At 41.5% G+C, this 18,716-nt stretch overlaps 1 protein-coding gene across 1 annotated transcript in view; it reads right to left on the bottom strand.

The window, feature by feature from the left end:
- The window catches only part of ALK (ALK receptor tyrosine kinase), a 2,452,973-nt gene that overhangs the window by 285,097 nt on the left and 2,149,160 nt on the right, over window positions 1–18,716 (bottom strand). The window contains exon 11 of the mRNA XM_078647129.1: window positions 16,487–16,581. Within this exon, the coding sequence (XP_078503255.1) occupies window positions 16,487–16,581 (95 nt within the window). The remainder of the gene's footprint in view (window positions 1–16,486; window positions 16,582–18,716) is intronic.

Here is an 18,716-nt window from a genome sequence, read left to right on the forward strand (position 1 = left end):
GAAGAACCCTGGGATGTTGCCCATTTAGAAATTATCTGCGGGCTGTAATACAGCATAAACATAATACGATGTTGATGCAGCTTTAAATTAATCAAAGAAACAGCAGAATTGATTGTAGCCAAGGAGTCAAGAAATTCTTCCATACCAATTCCAGTTGCAAACATATGATTAGTCTTGGCTACCCTCACCAAACCATCATCCACCATTGCACACATAAAGCTCTGATAAGCTTTACCGATCTGACCCTGAGCAGGGGTATAGAAGATAGCCCGTAGTGCATCAGAAGTATGGGGGAGAGCAGATAATCCCTTCCCTTGTAAAAAGTAATTCCTAATTTGCAAATACTTAAAAAATGAGTTCTGTGGTATCCCAAACTTGTTTTTTAGAGAAGAAAATGACCTAAAGCCCCCTTCATCATACATCTGCCCTAGCCGTATTATTCCACCCTGTTGCCACCTTCTACAGACAGGAGCCTAGGGTCATCCCATAAGTAAGTAAATTCATGTAGGTCTGGCAGAGTAAAAGATTTACAAATATCCTGCCAGATACGATAAATGTGCCTAACTACCTTGAAGCGAACTCTCTTGAAATAGTTTGGGTCTGACATATAGTATAAAAGAAACCCACTGTTAAGACGAAATGTAAGCTGATACGCTAACCAGGTTTTAACCACAGTTGGTCCAAAAGGTAAGCTCTGAATACGATTGAGAAAAGCAGCCCAAAAGTAAGTTTTAAAGTCGGGGAGTTGGAAGCCACCTTGCTCATATGTCAGCTTGATATATCTAAGAGCTCTCCTTGCTCTACGATAGCCCCATATGAAGCTACCAATGACAGAGTCAAGCCGCTTAAAAAATGAAATTGGGACCACAGCGTAGGGACGCAGAAGGGGTAAATGATCTGGCTAGAAGACCGAACTGGAGCAACTATCATACAAACACATCATATACATCCTCTCGTGGTACTGTCTATATGACAGGAGTGCCAAAGCTTGGGGCAGACAACCCTCATGAGAATAGAGAGTCTACACGCAACAAGGCCATTCACTGGCTCCGCAATGTTAGAGGATGGAGGTCAGTGATTAGAGAGGACCTGATTAATGCTAAAAGACTTTCCTTATTTAACTCAACAACTGACTGCATAGAATTGCAGTTTGTTAATAAGGAAATTGCCGAAACCTTAGCAGCCCTGGAGTTTAGGACTTCGCCCCCAAAGTACTCTAACATTCAAATTAGATATACACCCTCATGGTCCAAACACAGGTCTGATGAAACATCAGGCCTTAACAATATAGATTGACTGGCAACTGATATTAACCAGGACAATCCTCTGCAAACATATATCTATGATAAATGTAAGCATAAGACCAACCATACTATAAGCCCCTCTGATATAGTGACTAGGATACCCAATGATGAGGTGGTCCCCTTACCTAAAGAAAACACAGTGGAAACGGTCATAACCTCAAACGATGTCCCAATAGTAGCAGGAAGTATAGGACTCAGAGTGACTAATACAGAGAGGGAGAGAGGGTTGCTAATATAAAAACCAACATCATTACATTATTTTCCTGGAACATAGCGGGGCTTCAAAAGAATTTGATAAATCCTGAATGGAATGCCTTCATAGACAAGTTTGACATCTGCATGTTCCAGGAAACCTGGAGCATATCCCCTCTGTATAAAAGCAGTTACTCTACCTACTTTATTCCCGCTTCTAGCGCGGGGAGGGGCCGACCATCAGGTGGATTGCTGGTATGGGTTAATGTGGCCCTGAATTGGAAAGTGATTATGCATACTCTACCATCTCAGGACTTACTTCACCTTACTGTTGAGGCTCCCTTAAGGGGAGGCTCAATGGAATTATTTATTGTGTATGCCAGAGGGTCCCCGGGAGGCCAGATGTCATCCACCATAGCCTTATTGGACGCGGAATTGGCAGCTATTCCCCCAATGTCTGGAGTTATCGTCGGGGGAGATTTTAATTGTACATATGAACCCCTTAGTGAGTAGACCTTTCAGGATCTAACGAAGAGGACTCTAGGCAAGCAATTCCGCCTTTATCTTTGCCGTTAATTAAAAAATGGACACCTAGAGTGATTCAACTAAACGTCATGACTCTAGAACACAATCTTCGTGCCCTTAATGGTAGAACCATTTCAGATCCCAATGGCGCGATGACATACAACAAACTTAGCTGTCCATCCCGCATTGACTATATCATGCTCGACATAGGTTCATGGAGCAGGCTAGTCGATATGGAGGTCATGCAGTCACATGATAGTGATCATAACCCCCTTTGTATGGAATTTAAGTGGGGTAATGAAAAGGCAGCAATAATTGGCCCCCTAATGATCACAAAAAACGTTGTCCCATCAAACTGTAATCGTAGATTAAAGTGGAACAGGGTGAGATGTTAAGAAAAGAGCCTTACTTGCATCAAGGAACTAGTAGAAGCAGGGACCATTGATCTTACATCTTGTGACCTGCTATGCTCCACAGAAAAGAGCACCTATTTCATGGAAAATTATATAAATTTAATGGAGAAAATTGGCTCCTTTTTCACATTGGAAGATACTAGAGTGGCCAATAAAAAGAACTCACTAAAAACAGGTACGCCATGGTATACTGCTGGATGCAGAACAAAGAGAAGGGCCATTGCTAATGCCATCAGGAATAAAGACTCCCTTGCTGTGCGGGCGGCCAGAAGGGAATACAAGGCGTGCATTTTTAATGCGAAGAAGGAATGGGAGGAAGATTATTGGCAGCAGCTCAAGGATGCTGCATATTTAAAGAATTCCAATCAGTTCTGGTCCCTGATAAATAAATATGATAGGAAAGGAGCTGAGCCTGTACCAAATCATATAACCGAGTCCAATTGGCATTCTCACTTCTCTCGCTTATATTGCGTTGAAGTTGAGAGATGCCAACCCCATAGCGAACCAATGGATGACCTCTCTATCGAGGAGTTAGCATCTACGGAGCCTTTCCTAGCTCAGGGAGTCTCTGACGCAATTAGAAATTGGGACCCTTAAAGGTATTGAACGAAATAAATAAAGAAATTTTTATGTGTCATGTCACTAAAAAGAAATGTGGTTCAGAATTTTTTTTTAGGACAAGGTACTCTTAAAAACAGTTTCGCACATTTACTAGTAAATTGCAAAGGTGAAATTCTAGTTATAACTACAGTAAAACAACTGAGTTGAGAAAACAATGCTTCAAAGTTTTATATTATTCATTATTTTTATTAAAATATAATTAAATTAACTTTAATTCTATACCTGACACAGAGGGGTGGAAGGGCGGTGGGGCTTACTGGTGTTTATCTTGCGTAGAATCAATGTCTAGAACTGTAGGGGGAGAACCCCTCCAAAATTGTTTGATGTTGTCGTACATAGGTATGTGGCCTGGTATCGCAAGATAACCAGGACTCTAGCACGCACTACGTGAAGAACAAATATTCCAATAGAACGTTTGATAATAATACTTTTATCACTGTTTCATCATTAAATTCATTGTGAAGTATATCATACATTTATGCAATCATGTTGAACATCAAAAAAGTCAAAACATTATTTCATGTATACTTTTTACACATTTTACACAGAAAGATATATACTGAAAACCCAATGCATTTCGGGGTTAAACCCCTTCGTCAGGGGTCTGTTGGAAAGAAAAAGGGGAAAGAAAAGGAAACTCTATTACTAAGGATGCCTTAGAGGTTATGTGTTTGATAATATACAAAAATGCGAATTCCTTACCGAGATTGTAGTTACATTCGATAAAACTATATCAAATGAAATGTGTAGTGGTATACGGTCAATCTAAAAAATCAGTAAAAAATGAAATGTCTCTTAGTTCGTTATTCATATTTACTGTACTGTGGATTTCAAAAACTCAAATACAATTTACCTTCATCCTAAATGGAAGCAGTCTGCGAAAAACAAAATGGGGAAGTGCAAATTAAAAAACAATCAACCTATCTCACGTATCTACGTGATATATTTAAAGAAAAAAGACCTGAACGCTCACCTGCAGGTCTTGCTTGCAGCCACTATTATAGGGAATCTATAAAAGTGAATAAGTTGTGTAGGTTTTATTAGCATGTCCAAAAGGAGACACTATGAGACTAACAACCAGCATTTAAATGATATTTACCTGCGAGCCTCAACGTGAGTGCAAACGGTCTCGCTTGTTGAAATACGTCGTGTGAAACTAGAGAAACGGAAAAACCAATTCATGCCGCGTTTAGTAAGTGAAGTGCGCGATGTCGAGTGCATAACCTTATTATTCAAGGGCGTTATAATGATTGTCCTTACCGAGTTTAGTTTTTTGTCAACACCGAATAGTGGCGTTCCTGCCAGACATGAAGTGTCAATTTCGACAGCGGTTACACGAAGTCCCTTTTTAGTGTATACTAATCGATGCCGGTAATAAACGTAGGACTAGTGTGCCTGAATAGTTGGCCGCCATTACTGAATGGAGAGTGAGTCTCGCACGCATTGTTGAGAACACAATAAAGTCTACAAATATAGCTGATGTGGCGAAATTTAAGTTTTCAAAATCGCTTACTTGTGTCTCATGTCCATTCTTATTCCAAGAAAAAAAGAAACACATAGAAAGAAGAAAAAAAGCAAAACGACAAGAGGGAATATAATGTATATCATGGCTAGCGAAGCAGATTAATTTTACAATGGTGTGTAAAAAATGCTTATTAGTAAATCAATTAATATGAACATAAAAGAGTTGCATGTACATCTGCCTATATACAATCTTCAATTGGCTATATTGAACTAAGGGGCGTGTGTCACTGTATGTGCTGTGAAAGTGCCACTATGTTTTGGAAGCCCTCGATGACCAGGTAACCTGTCTTTGAAATATTATTTGAATTCTTACAGAAAGCAGACCATTTCCAATTTGTCATTAAGCCCATTTGGGGCCAGTGTCTGCAATTTACGGATCCAGAAGGTTTCCCTTTGGAGGAGGATTTTGGCATTGTCCAATCCTAGGCGTTGAGGAACCAATTCAATTATCTGAAATCGTACTTGAGCTATTGTATGCCCCATTTCAATCCAATGTTTAGCAAGTGGAGATGTGAGATTCTTGTTGCGAATCCGGCTTTTATGTTCAGAAAGTCGTATTTTTAGTTTGCGATCAGTTTTGCCGATATACAATAGTCCACAGGGACATTTGATTGAATACACAACATGTTCGGCATTGCAATTTGCGGAGTGTCTCAGGTGAATTCTTTCTCCTGTTCGTGGATGGTTAGTAGCTCAAATGGAGAAGATAAAGGCAATACCTAGAACTGAACTACTTCAGAAAAAAGAAAAGACTGTGAACAAAAGAATGGTGTTTGTATCGAAGTACTCTACAGCATCAAGAGACATAAAAAGGATCATACAAAAAAGATGGGAGATTCTACAAGTGGAAAAAGATTTTGGAGTAGTATTCATTCACACGCCTCTATTCGCCTATAAGAGAGCACGAAATCTGAGGGAACTTCTCAATAAACCAGATGAAACAAGTCAGCATGTAGAAATCCATAAAGGAACCACGAGATGCTACAACTGTAAAAATTGTAACAACGTTATAACAGGAGATATGTTATCCCACCCACGAACAGGAGAAAGAATTCACCTGAGACACTCCGCAAATTGCAATGCCGAACATGTTGTGTATTCAATCAAATGTCCCTGTGGACTATTGTATATCGGCAAAACTGATCGCAAACTAAAAATACGACTTTCTGAACATAAAAGCCGGATTCGCAACAAGAATCTCACATCTCCACTTGCGAAACATTGGATTGAAATGGGGCATACAATAGCTCAAGTACGATTTCAGATAATTGAATTGGTTCCTCAACGCCTAGGATTGGACAATGCCAAAATCCTCCTCCAAAGGGAAACCTTCTGGATCCGTAAATTGCAGACACTGGCCCCAAATGGGCTTAATGACAAATTGGAAATGGTCTGCTTTCTGTAAGAATTCAAATAATATTTCAAAGACAGGTTACCTGGTCATCGAGGGCTTCCAAAACACAGTGGCACTTTCACAGCACATACAGTGACACACGCCCCTTAGTTCAATATAGCCAATTGAAGATTGTATATAGGCAGATGTACATGCAACTCTTTTATGTTCATATTAATTGATTTTTTAATAAGCATTTTTTACACACCATTGTAAAATTAATCTGCTTCGCTAGCCATGATATACATTATATTCCCTCTTGTCGTTTTGCTTTTTTTCTTTTATCTATGTGTTTATTTTTTTCTTGGAATAAGAATGGACATGAGACACAAGAAAGCGATTTTGAAAACTTAAATTTCGCCACATCAGCTATATTTGTAGACTTTATTGTGTTCTCAACAATGCGTGCGAGACTCACTCTCCATTCAGTAATGGCGGCCAACTATTCAGGCACACTAGTCCTACGTTTATTACCGGCATCGATTAGTATACACTAAAAAGGGACTTCGTGTAACCGCTGTCGAAATCGACACTTCATGTCGGGCAGGAACGCCACTATTCGGTGTTGACAAAAAACTAAACTCGGTAAGGACAATCATTATAACGCCCTTGAATAATAAGGTTATGGCACTCGACATCGCGCACTTCACTTACTAAACGCGACATGAATTGGTTTTTCCGTTTCTCTAATTTCACACGACGTATTTCAACAAGCGAGACCGTTTGCACTCACGTTGAGGCTCGCAGGTAAATATCATTTAAATGCTGGTCGTTAGTCTCATAGTGTCTCCTTTTGGACATGCTAATAAAACCTACACAACTTATTCACTTTTATAGATTCCCTATAATAGTGGCTGCAAGCAAGACCTGCAGGTGAGCGTTCAGGTCTTTTTTCCTTAAATATATCACGTAGATACGTGAGATAGGTTGATTGTTTTTTAATTTGCACTTCCCCATTTTTGTTTTTCGCAGACTGCTTCCATTTAGGATGAAGGTAAATTGTATTTGAGTTTTTGAAATCCACAGTACAGTAAATATGAATAACGAACTAAGAGACATTTCATTTTTTACTGATTTTTTAGATTGACCGTATACCACTACACATTTCATTTGATATCGTTTTATCGAATGTAACTACAATCTCGGTAAGGAATTCGCATTTTTGTATATTATCAAACACATAACCTCTAAGGCATCCTTAGTAATAGAGTTTCCTTTTCTTTCCCCTTTTTCTTTCCAACAGACCCCTGACGAAGGGGTTTAACCCCGAAATGCATTGGGTTTTCAGTATATATCTCTCTGTAAAATGTGTAAAAAGTATACATGAAATAATGTTTTGACTTTTTTGATGTTCAACATGATTGCATAAATGTATGATATACTTCACAATGAATTTAATGATGAAACAGTGATAAAAGTATTATTATCAAACGTTCTATTGGAATATTTGTTTTTCACGTAGTGCGTGCTAGAGTCCTGGTTATCTTGCGATACCAGGCCACATACATTTGTACACACAGTCAGCAGGCACTGATCTAGCACTGCACACTTACCAAACAAACGTTCAAGTCGCATTTTAAACTGAGTGCAATACCCTTATCTATTCATTGTTGTCGTACATAGGCCATATCTGCTGTTGTAAGGGGAAGGGAGGGGTGGCGGAATATGGGTCTTCATGACATGTCTCCACCTTGGAAAACTTAGTATGATCAAAATGCCAATAAAGCTTTGAAAAAAAACTTTCATTCTACCTCTCTTTCAATAATAAATATTTTCTATTACAAACATGTTATTGCACGTTGAATGGAATAAAAAAAAACTTTCGATAAATAGTTTTAATGTCATGTAATATACTTAAACTAATTTGATTTTTAATATACAATTAAATTATTGTTGCTGTTGTATTTATCTTCTGTTTTCTACATTTAAAATAAATAGAACACATTCATGTAAATTAATATTTAACATACAAATATTTTTACCAGGTTTATGAAACAATTTACATATTTCCTATACTTTACCGTATGGATGGCTCCACCACCAGGGTGGAGATCTCCCTTTGGTAAAGCACAGTGAACCTTTTTCTGTAATTTATCATGCAAAGATCCTGTCTAACTGTTGATTCTCCCTGTGATAAAGAATAGGGGAAAGCAAGAAGTAAAAACGTTTATAGTTCACACATGGTCCTAGAAAAGCTGACTTTTAAAGTGCAATAATATTCTTGAATTTGCAAAAAATGAACGTTTTCTGATAGCTCTAGATTTCAGATTTTTATTAGTGAGGTGCTAAAAGCAGCTGTGTTCAAAGAGCTTTTAAGTATGCTGATAATTTCAGCCGTGCAAACAGATCAATACAACATGTATAACTTGCAAGCTTCGTGGATTCAAAATAGGCAAAGACAGGCATAGGCACTAATAATGTGTTGCAAATGACCCATTTTATCAATAGGCAGTGTTCAGAGCAAGCCTAAGCCACTCCATGCTGATCTGTGCATGAACACTGGATGCAAAACCTTCTGATGGCCAAATGGACCACCAGCAAGAGCATTCCTTGAATTGAGAGGGCACACACTCAAGATCATTCAGAATTTCACAAGGTCATGCAGTGTCTAGTGTGGCAGACCATAGATGAAAAAGTGAAAAAAGAAATCAGCAAAATATTTATATTGTTAAAATTTATAGGGCTCATGGCTGCCTGAGATAGGCTTCCCAGCGCTGACAGACAGAGAGTTCTCTTGGGATTCAGTGGTTTACAGACGTTGGAACAGCCAGATCTTCAGAGCTTGTTTGAACACTTTTTCATCGGAAAGAAAAGTGAATGGTATGGGGGAGAGTTCCATAACTTGGGAGCCAAATGGGAGAAGGAACATCATCCTTTTCTTGATTTCTGGATCTTGACGATTATGATTAGGTATGAATTAGAAGATCTAGGAAGAGTGAAGTGTTGAGCAAGATGTCTTAAAATGGCTGGCCCCGAGTTGATAAAATCACGAAAAGTGACACAAAGTGTATTCGCTTCTCGATGGGTAGCCAGTGCAGCATCACAAGAAAGGATGCCATCGGCTCCCACTTAGGGGTGCGAAGGAGGAGTAGGGCTGCAGCATCCTGAATGATCTGTAATCTATTTAGTACAGCCTTGGTGGCTCCTAAATATAGCATATTCTCATAGTCCAAACGTGATGTGACCAAAGATTGAAATACAGTTTTCTGAGTGGCACTTGGGTGTTCATGTGATCCTTCTTAGAGTTCTTAAGAGGCCGAAACAACAGGCTGCAAGATTCTTGACCTGTGATTCGAATGCTAGTTTATCATCGAACCAAAAGCCTACATTTTCAGTTAGAGGTTGAGAAAGAGGTCTGAGACACTTCGTTTGGCAGTCAGAAGTCCAGCAATGAAAATTGTTACTTATGGCATGGCTTTGGATTTGCTCCCTGTAGGATAGTAGGATCCCTTTTATGGTTATTCCAGCTTTTTGCTTGATGTAAAGGTGTTTCTGACCAGTATGACTGGGATCCTGCTAATTGGGACCCGAGCCCCTGTGGGTCACATACACTCCAATCTCAAATAAAGTACAGAACATTATAAAAAGGAACTGGAGGACTTTGAACGGGGGAACTAAGCAAAGGTCCCAATCACTCTTCACCTTCAAAAGAAACACCAGCCTACGAGATGAATTGGTTCACACAAAAACACAGTCACCACAGACTAACCCACAAACCATGTTATGGGACAACCAGCTGCTGGTGGGCCACTACCCATGTGGCAACTGTGTATCCTGCCAATTCACAAGAATCACAAAAGAGGTTGATATTTAGACAGGGAGACCGTGAATCCTTGAGAATTTGACGAACTGCAAAAGTGAACATGTTGTATGAATTAGAATATGTGGGAAGAGTGAAGTGTTGAGCAAGATGTCTTAAAATGGCTGGCCCTGAGTTGATAAAATCACGAAAAGTGACACAAAGTGTACTTGCTTCTCGATGGGTAGCCAGTGCAGCATCACAAGGGAGGATGCCATCGGCTCCCACTTAGGGGTGTGCAGGAGGAGTCGGGCTGCAGCATTCTGAATGATCTACAATCTATTTATGCAGGTGTATGTGCCTCTGTCAGGAGAGAGGGGTATAACCAGCTATGTGTCATCTGCGAACGAGACCAGGGTAACACTGAAGGAATGTACAATATCAGCTAGTGGCTGGACTTGTATATTGAACATTGTGTGTATGGAAGTCTGAGAGGACCTCTGAGGAACCCCACTCCCCAAACGAAGGACATCAGACTAAAAAGGCCTATTGAGCACTTGAAAACTACAACCATGTAGAAACGCGGCAAACTACTGGAGGGTCTGATATGTCCCTCAGCAATTTTGTAGTGCATCCAGGGCCATCTTAACTGCATTGTAGGCCCCTGGGCAAAGCAGTGCACTGTGCCCTGCTTACACAACCACTCACAGGAATAAAAATGTTTAACAGAAAATTAGTGTTAAATTCTGGTCTGCATAGGTCTCCTATAATCGTGGCCCCCCGTGGCCCAGCGTTCCCATGTGTTAAGATGACACTGAATGTATCAAGCAGAATACTATAAGAGACAGTGTTGAAAACAGCACTAAGGTCAAACAAGATTACAGCTGCTGTGCTGCCTTGCTCCAAAGTCCTTCGTAGTTCACCGGAGACTGTGAATAAGGCAGACTCAGTGCTATGCCGTGGTTGAACACCTGACAGAGAGTAAGCTAGAAGTAATCGAGTGTGCTAGAGATGGGATGGGGGCACAGTTTTTACTGAAGAGCTTAGTACTGAATGATCACAGTCTTATAAAAACAAAATCTAAATCAGATTAAAATATTGAGAGTCTAACAACCACTAAAATCACAAGAGCCAGGTAAAATCTCGAAAGGCTGCCTTTATATTTGAAATGCAGTGATAAAAATGAAGTCTCCAGCTTTGGGGCTTTCCTTTTACAAATTCAGTTACCAGCATTTCGACCATGAATCTATTAATTTTACCCTCATCCCCTTCCTACTGGGCCAAGTACCAGGGGTGCCGGGAACAATAAAGCAATGGAGTGGGGCATTGCATCCATTGCCCCCCCCCCACCCCCAATAAAGCAGAAGCCAATATTTCAAAACAAATTCCAGGGACACTTTGCAGCACACCTATCAATTATTTACTTGAAAATGTACCACACCACCTGCCCCAAATCTCCGCCCACTCTGCACAACACACATAATTAGCATAATTTAGCCCCGCCTACTTACAATACTGTCATGGATTCTCAATTGCATTATAAAATAAGCAATGTGCTAATAAAGTTCATACATGCATACAGTCAAGACCGATAACAACCACTTCCCAACTGGACAAAACTATCAATCTTTATCAGCACAGTGACAAACATTACTTACTCACTCTCTTAGGACCAGCAGATGGCGCCCAGTGCAACAACCTTTTTTGGTGCCCTATGACCTCGTTTTCCATGGCTCCCTCACAACCACTGGCCAACACTGACCCTCATCTCTCCATAGTCCCTCTGACACAAATATTTCATTTGTTTTTTAGCGCTGCTCATACCAGTACAGGGGTGTCAGAGTACTTAACATCACAGACACATTACTCAGAGACAATGAATCATATTAGTATAAATCAGTCTAGGAAATGATAAATAAAACAATGAGGATTATAAGGTGTAGGAGTCACCTGTCACAGATACCAGGAGTCAGTATATTTTAAGGGTGTTGGAAACTCAGCTTTAAAACGTACCACAGTGGTTGGGGTTTGCTTTCCTAAAACGAGTGCATTTGTCCCCAAACTATCTCCTTTTAGCAACACTAGGTTCTGTGATATGCATGAAACACAAGACTTTGCAGCAGGCACAATTAACCCTCTGCGTTACTGGTGAGTCAAAACCTGCACTAGACAAAACTCTGATCTCTCTCCAGCAAAATCATTAAACACCACATTCTCTTTGACTTACCAACGGAGTCACTGACAGTGCCGCGGAAATACTGCTCATCCTGGTCTCTGTAGCTCAGCTGCAGTCTGTGCAGTCACCACTGCATCGCATCTAATCTGCAGCGGAGCTATTGGCTTGATTCAGGGTGAAGAGGGCATGGTGTGGGGCACGCTGTCTTCAGTGCCATACCCTGTGCCTTTTGACACCTGACACAGCCGACCCCCAAGAGCAGGGAAAGGCAGCATGTGTCAAAGAGGTCCTGCATGACACTCATTGTCCTTTCATTTAATTCTGGCAGCAGCAATTCCTGGTGGTCTGGGCTTGCTGTGGCAGGAATCTGAAATTAAAATATGATCCTCTGGAATCCTTATGAGGGTCCTGTAACACTGTCTTACAAGAACTCCAGCATAGACCAGGTGCAGATCCTCCACGTGAGCAGAGGAACGTCGCCCCACTGCTTTCTTGCAGTGTGAGAAGCAGAAACATAAAATGGTAACAGGGCTTGGTTGGGGGTGGGCGGGTGGGCTGTCCTGCTCTAGGCATGGGAGGAGTGGCTTGCCCGCTGTTGGGGGTGCTGACTGTTTGGCCGACCAAACCAGTCATGCACACTCTCCGTTTTCTCCATGTAGGCTGCATGCAGGTTCTTGGTGTTTAATGCATACATTTACCACCTGAGACTACCAACATGATGCTGCGTAGCAGACCCCGTATTAAACCTAAAGCATGCATGGCTTGATTGAAGGCCTAGGGTGTCAGACATCCAGAAAGTGTGAGATTTTGAAAGCTGTTGTAGCGGTGACCTGCATTGCGTAGTGGTGGGGCGGGGGAGGGGGAAGACAAACAACAACAGAAAAATGATAAATAAAGAAAATTGGACTTACCTGCTCTGATGGCCGCAGCCTTGCTCCCGATCCCCATGTCCTTGTCAGGAACCTGCTGCACACTGCGCAGGCACCCAGCTTCCAATCTCAGCGCTGCTCACATGCTGCGAATACTATTCTATTGGGAGCCTGTGTTGGTTTTTCCACCCTTCTGTACAACACAGCTCGGTGCAGAAAGGCCAAGTGCGCAAGACGCTCCGTCATGCGCACTTGGCAGTGCCTACCACTTCCCCATCCTCCCTAGTGGGTGGCCACGCCCCTCCTGCAGAACTAAAAATAAAATGATTATAAGAATGTTTTATTATCATTTTATTTTTGTCCTTTGTCTTTCAGCAGGGGGGGAACGCTCCTCTACCATAGCGGAGGAGCCGCCCCTAGAAACTGGCATACAGCGCTCTTCGATCTTCTGGAAAGATAAATGCTGTGTTTTCAGCCCCTCCCCTCCCTCAACAAAAACATTGCGCTGCAGCGCTCTGAACAATACAAACTGTGCATATCACAGGGGACAAATGTGGCACACATAGGGTCAGATGCTGTGCTGCAGAGGCTGTGGTGCAATGTCTGCCAATCAGAATGACGAGGAAAAAGAGATTATGATGGAAAAGATTAACACTAACAGGTGAAGTATGTCTTCTAGTTCTATTAACACTAACAGGTGAAGTATGTCTTCTAGTTCTACTACATGATGCTCTTCAGCATACAAATGAAATAAGTAGAACAGCCATAATCCCAAAAGACATGGTATAGTGGAAACAAGGGGATGACTGGGCGAACAAAAGTGGCGATGGAGCCTCTGCAAATCTTTACCGATGTGGGGTTTTCATTCCGCATGCATTGATAGGTATACATTTAGAAGTAACGGACTACAGATTTTAACAAACATAGCGAAATCAATGAGAGACATATATGCATCCATAACAAATGGGAAAGAGTACATATGAAAAAGTGTAGGTTCTGACTCGGTATTACAATAATAGAAAATCTTTTTCCCGTACTGAAGACATGAGGAAATTTTATCTAAGAGTAAAAGAAGAAGCAGATAGAAGAGAGGACACTGAGGTTACAGATAAATAAATGTAGAGGACCATCAGTGAAGACTGAGGACCAATGGCTATTTTGAAAGGTAATTAGACCTCTATAGCTGGGGTCTTTCAGTTTTTTAAAAAATGGTCTGGACGCACTGTTTATTGCTTAGTATGACCAATGCACATGGAAGCAATACTCCATATCTACTCATGATTGGAGCACAGGAACGGCTGGTGGTCATCACGCAATGCTGGTGCTGTGTTGACTGAAGCTCTGCTCATGGTGGACATGTTGGGCGGCAGCGTGTTGGCCATTAACTATGATTTTCAGCAGAGCACAAACTCACCCGTCTCAGCGAGTCAGCGGCCACCTTAGGATACTGGGTATAATTCTCCCCCCATGCTATTCATGACATTGTTTGCAAGACAATCATGCTACAAGGCTATTGAAGCCAGGACCCACATACATGGGTTTCGAATGTCCTTGGAAAGACCCTTGTTTCTCAAAGGACTGCTTTGAATGGACGAATGAATTACAGAGAAGTATCTTGAAGTTATGTTTTTGAAGCAAACACATTTGAACTATTCTCTTCAACATTTTTTTTAACTATAAGACATGGGTTATATTCTACTAGTATTTTATGAAGAAACAGAGAGGACCCATTAAGTGAATTTTTGAATGTGTATTTACGAATAACACGTATAAGGTATTAAAGTTTCAGAAAAGTTATACAATTGTAAAATATTAGGGAACAGCTATATTAATGGCATTTGTTCTTTTGCAGTTCTTCAGAAGTTAAGCAGAAACTATAACTCATCTTTCACCAGAGAGTGCGTAGTGAGGAAGCTTGCGGTAGCTATCTTAAACGCAGGGAGAAATTCTAGGCACTTGTTTATAGAAGAAATATATTTTTTGTACGGTCAGCTTTTACTGGATCCTATATGGGAAGTGCACAGAGTTGACTAGTCAGAAGTAGTGCTCAGGTACTTCGATTCACAATCGCAGTTAGACTTAGTTCTCTGAGTGGTAAGATACTTACTATACCTTTGGTATTGTAGGGTTTCCCTGCATTCAGCAGTGTCTCTTTAACAAGGCAGAAGTTGCAGAGTCCTGTGTCTCTGTTTTCTCTCTTATCCCATCAGCTTCCTTGCTTGGGGTGGTGAGAGACAGGAAAGAGCATCACTCCCATTGGACCCTATGCGCAAGGTTAGTGAAACCTGACAGCAGTGGCGGCTCCTCCGCTAAGGCGGAGAAGCAGCGCCCCACTGCTCTTTGAGCAGTGCAAAAAATAAAATGATAATAACATGATGTTGTTATCATTTCTTTTTTCAGTGCGGACTCAGAGTCAGGTTAGGGCAGGGGGGTGGGAGGCTGGTCTGGTCAGAGCACGGGGATGAGTGCTTTGCACTCTCTAAGTGCGCATGGCAGTTTGGCCGGTCCTCTTGGAGCAGCCAAACAGTCATGCGCACTTTGCATGTTCTCCACCGGGCTGTATTGCACAGCCTGGTGAGGAACATGCCCAGGCTCCCAGTTCCCATCTAAGCACCGAACCACGGCGCTCAGACCAATCACGTCGCTTCTATCAGCAGCGTCGTGATTGGCTGGGAGAGTCTGGGAGCCTGGATGCCTCTGTTCCGTGCTGCCAGTACTGAGAGAAGAGGACAGAGGAGAGGCGGTGACATTGAGAGGTATGTTTATTATTATGATTTTTTCACCTCACCACCCCCGCTCTGAGGCAGCCGCCACTGCCTGACAGTCAAAGTGAGCGCTGGGAGCAATCTGGAGAGATCTCCAATTCTACTTTGTGGTTTATAAAGGTGTCAGGTGCCAGGACACTGCACCAGAGCACCGCTTAACATCAATAAGGTATAAACATATTCAGAATGTTCATAAAGTAAGCAGTGCCTAGGGCAGTTCGATATTTAGAGAGGAATCAATAAATATGATACGCATGCATTTCCAAGTATACACAGCTGAAATAATAATAAGGCATGAAAATGACTATGGTAGCAACTCTGAGCAGTTTTGGAAGAACGCCAACATAAATGAAAATTCTGCACAAATTCCAAAGATGTAAAATAACAGCCTGCAGTTCTGAGATTTACCCAGGGACTGATAGCCTGGCATGAACACTACCCGCCCCTGCCCATCAGGAAGGACGTAACATACTTTAGGCCTCGTCATATATGCCCAATTTAAGGAGATATTAAAGGAGCCTTTTGTAGGTAAAAAAGTAGAAAAATCTGAGCTGAGTGGGGTATGGCAGGAGACATTAAGCCATCTGTGGTCTCTATGGATCCAATACTTTTGTGCATGGAAAGGCTCTGGAATCTGGTGAACACTGAGGAAGGATGTGATGGAGGTGTGGAGGACTATAAATTGGTGACCTAACGGTGGAAAGCAATTAAATTAAGGGACTCTGCACTGAGTTGCCACATCAAATACTCAAATCTCATTCAGAATCACTCCCCCAAATTCCTACCGGTTGTTAGACATTGCGCCTAAATCAGACATATAAAATGCAAAATGTAATGATCAAAACCATAAATTGACCCAAGAAGTTTGACACCAAAATCCAAACAGTAACACCTTGTCTTTGTACATATTTCCATTGCACAGCTTCTTTAGGATGAGTAGAGCACATAGAAGGAAATGCACTCACTTGTGAGATAGCAGCCCAAGCTGAGAGACACGTCATCCAGGGCTATCACCGAGTCAGAGCCTTTTTGCCAGGAAGTGACGATTTCAAGCCAGAATCTGGTTAGATGAGAAGAAATTGACAGGGTTATTAAAATGATCCATAACATGCAATCCCCATGGTTACAGCGCTCAGGGTTTTGATGTTTTAAGTAGACAATTCCCCTTTCTTAGCGGGGCAGTTAAACAGAATGTACACAACAAGCCTGATTTATTATATTTTCGTTCCTTTTGTTTCTCAATCCAATTCGCCAGCACTCACCAGCAGTATCTCTTACTAGTAACAAATGGTTAGACAGTCACCACCTGTCTTCAAATGTCCCAAGACTTTTTCCATCAACTACTTGAACATAGTACTTGTTGTCTTTCTGCAGTTGCAACCATCTCTATTTTTAATTTGTATAAACCCCTGTTTATAGCAGAGTCGAGTCAGTGGGTGGAGTTGAAAGACTGCTCAAAGGCTAACATTTTGACCACAAACTTGGGTCAGGTCTGATTGACATATTATGTACAACACAAATGAATATTTCAATCCTGAATTGAGATCAAATATTTTTATCAGAAAGGAAGATTCTCTTTCACATTAGAATATGCTGGAAAATGCAGCGGTCTCTCCAGCCACAAAAAATGCTAAAAACACCAGACCTAACTGATAATACCACTGCTGATAACTCAGAGCCTCCCTCAATACCAACTATAATACAATGCTCAACAGCTCAGGTCCTCAAACACCACCTCAGAATACCTACTCTCTTGTTACAGTAAGTGTACCGCTCTAAGACGGATCTCACCATGCCAGCAAGGTTAAGCATGAGACAGAACTGGATGAGAATCCAGCGCCAGCTCCTCCCCGCAGGGCCTTCAGGCTTAGGTGACCAGACCCTTATGGTATTCGAGACAAGTAACTCAAGCACTGACTTACTGCAGCATCAAACCCCCATTGCAAACAACTAAAAACCCACATAGAAGGAGATGCCATAGCCTTGGATATAGGGATTTCATCTAAGTCCCCAGAATGGGGGATGCTGGAGAAATGAAACACTGGGACCACGGGCAGGAATACACAGTGATGCAAAGAATCCAATCACAGAGGTATAGCACATTTACAGCACCAAGGTTCTTTCAATAAAGCTGTAGCAACTGCAAACATGTAAGCACAAAGACATCAGTAGACCCACCTGTCTGTACTCTGATCCCATTATCAGGAAAAGAACATTCTTAAGTAAAAAAACATTAGAAGAATCACAAAAGTATGGTAACTTGCGCTATTAACATGCAGTCTTTAAAGTTAAATCCCCCGATGCCTGTAACTGGTCCATTAGAACACAGCCAGCATCAGGTAATTATCGTTGGCATTGGTTAAGGGAAGGGCATCAAAGGTTTTTCACCAATATGAACCACAAATAAGAGAAAACCCACAATGGAAGGTTGCAAAAATCTCACCCACACATAATACCTCTGTGACGCTAACTCATTCCCTACAAACGACCTATTTACCACAAAGTTGATTCAGGAGTGCAGTCTTCCCCTGGTGAACCTTCCTTGGAATTCTTTTAACCAACAACCTAAACATGTACAAAATGATATGATATGACATTTCTTTTTCCGAAACACCTAGTAACATGACATGAAATAATATTTAATGACAATCTTCTTCAGGGTGGCAACGAGTTTCCACTACCGCCTCTAAAGGATTGAACCTTCTTTTAACTCATTCAGACTTCATCTAAATACTCACTTGTTTTTGCTATCTCAGCAATAGTTTTCCTTTGCATTATCTTGTCAGACACTTTATCTTGTATTTCTAGCCATGTGTTAAGAAACTTTTTTTGTATCTGTTGTTCAAATGCAAAGAACTGAAATACTTTCAGTAGTGCATTATGCTGTAATAAACCTAAACTGTTGAAGAAAATGAATTAACAGCATGCCTTCATAGTACATAAAATACACCTCGCCCTCACGAAGGACCCCGAGGCCACCAGACTCAGCTTCCAGGAAGGAATAAAAGATGTCACAGCATGGATGAGCAGCAGCTTTATGAAGCTCAACTCGGAGAAGACAGAAGTCCTCGTCCTTGGACCCCTTCCCTCAGCTTTTGACAACATCTGGTGGCTCACCGCCCTCGGCAACCCCCCACACCCCCACAGACCACGCCCAGAACCTCTGCATCATACTCAACTCCTCCCTCACCATGG

Source organism: Lissotriton helveticus, chromosome 6 (genome assembly GCF_964261635.1).
Source record: "Lissotriton helveticus chromosome 6, aLisHel1.1, whole genome shotgun sequence".
NCBI classification, from domain to species: domain Eukaryota; kingdom Metazoa; phylum Chordata; class Amphibia; order Caudata; family Salamandridae; genus Lissotriton; species Lissotriton helveticus.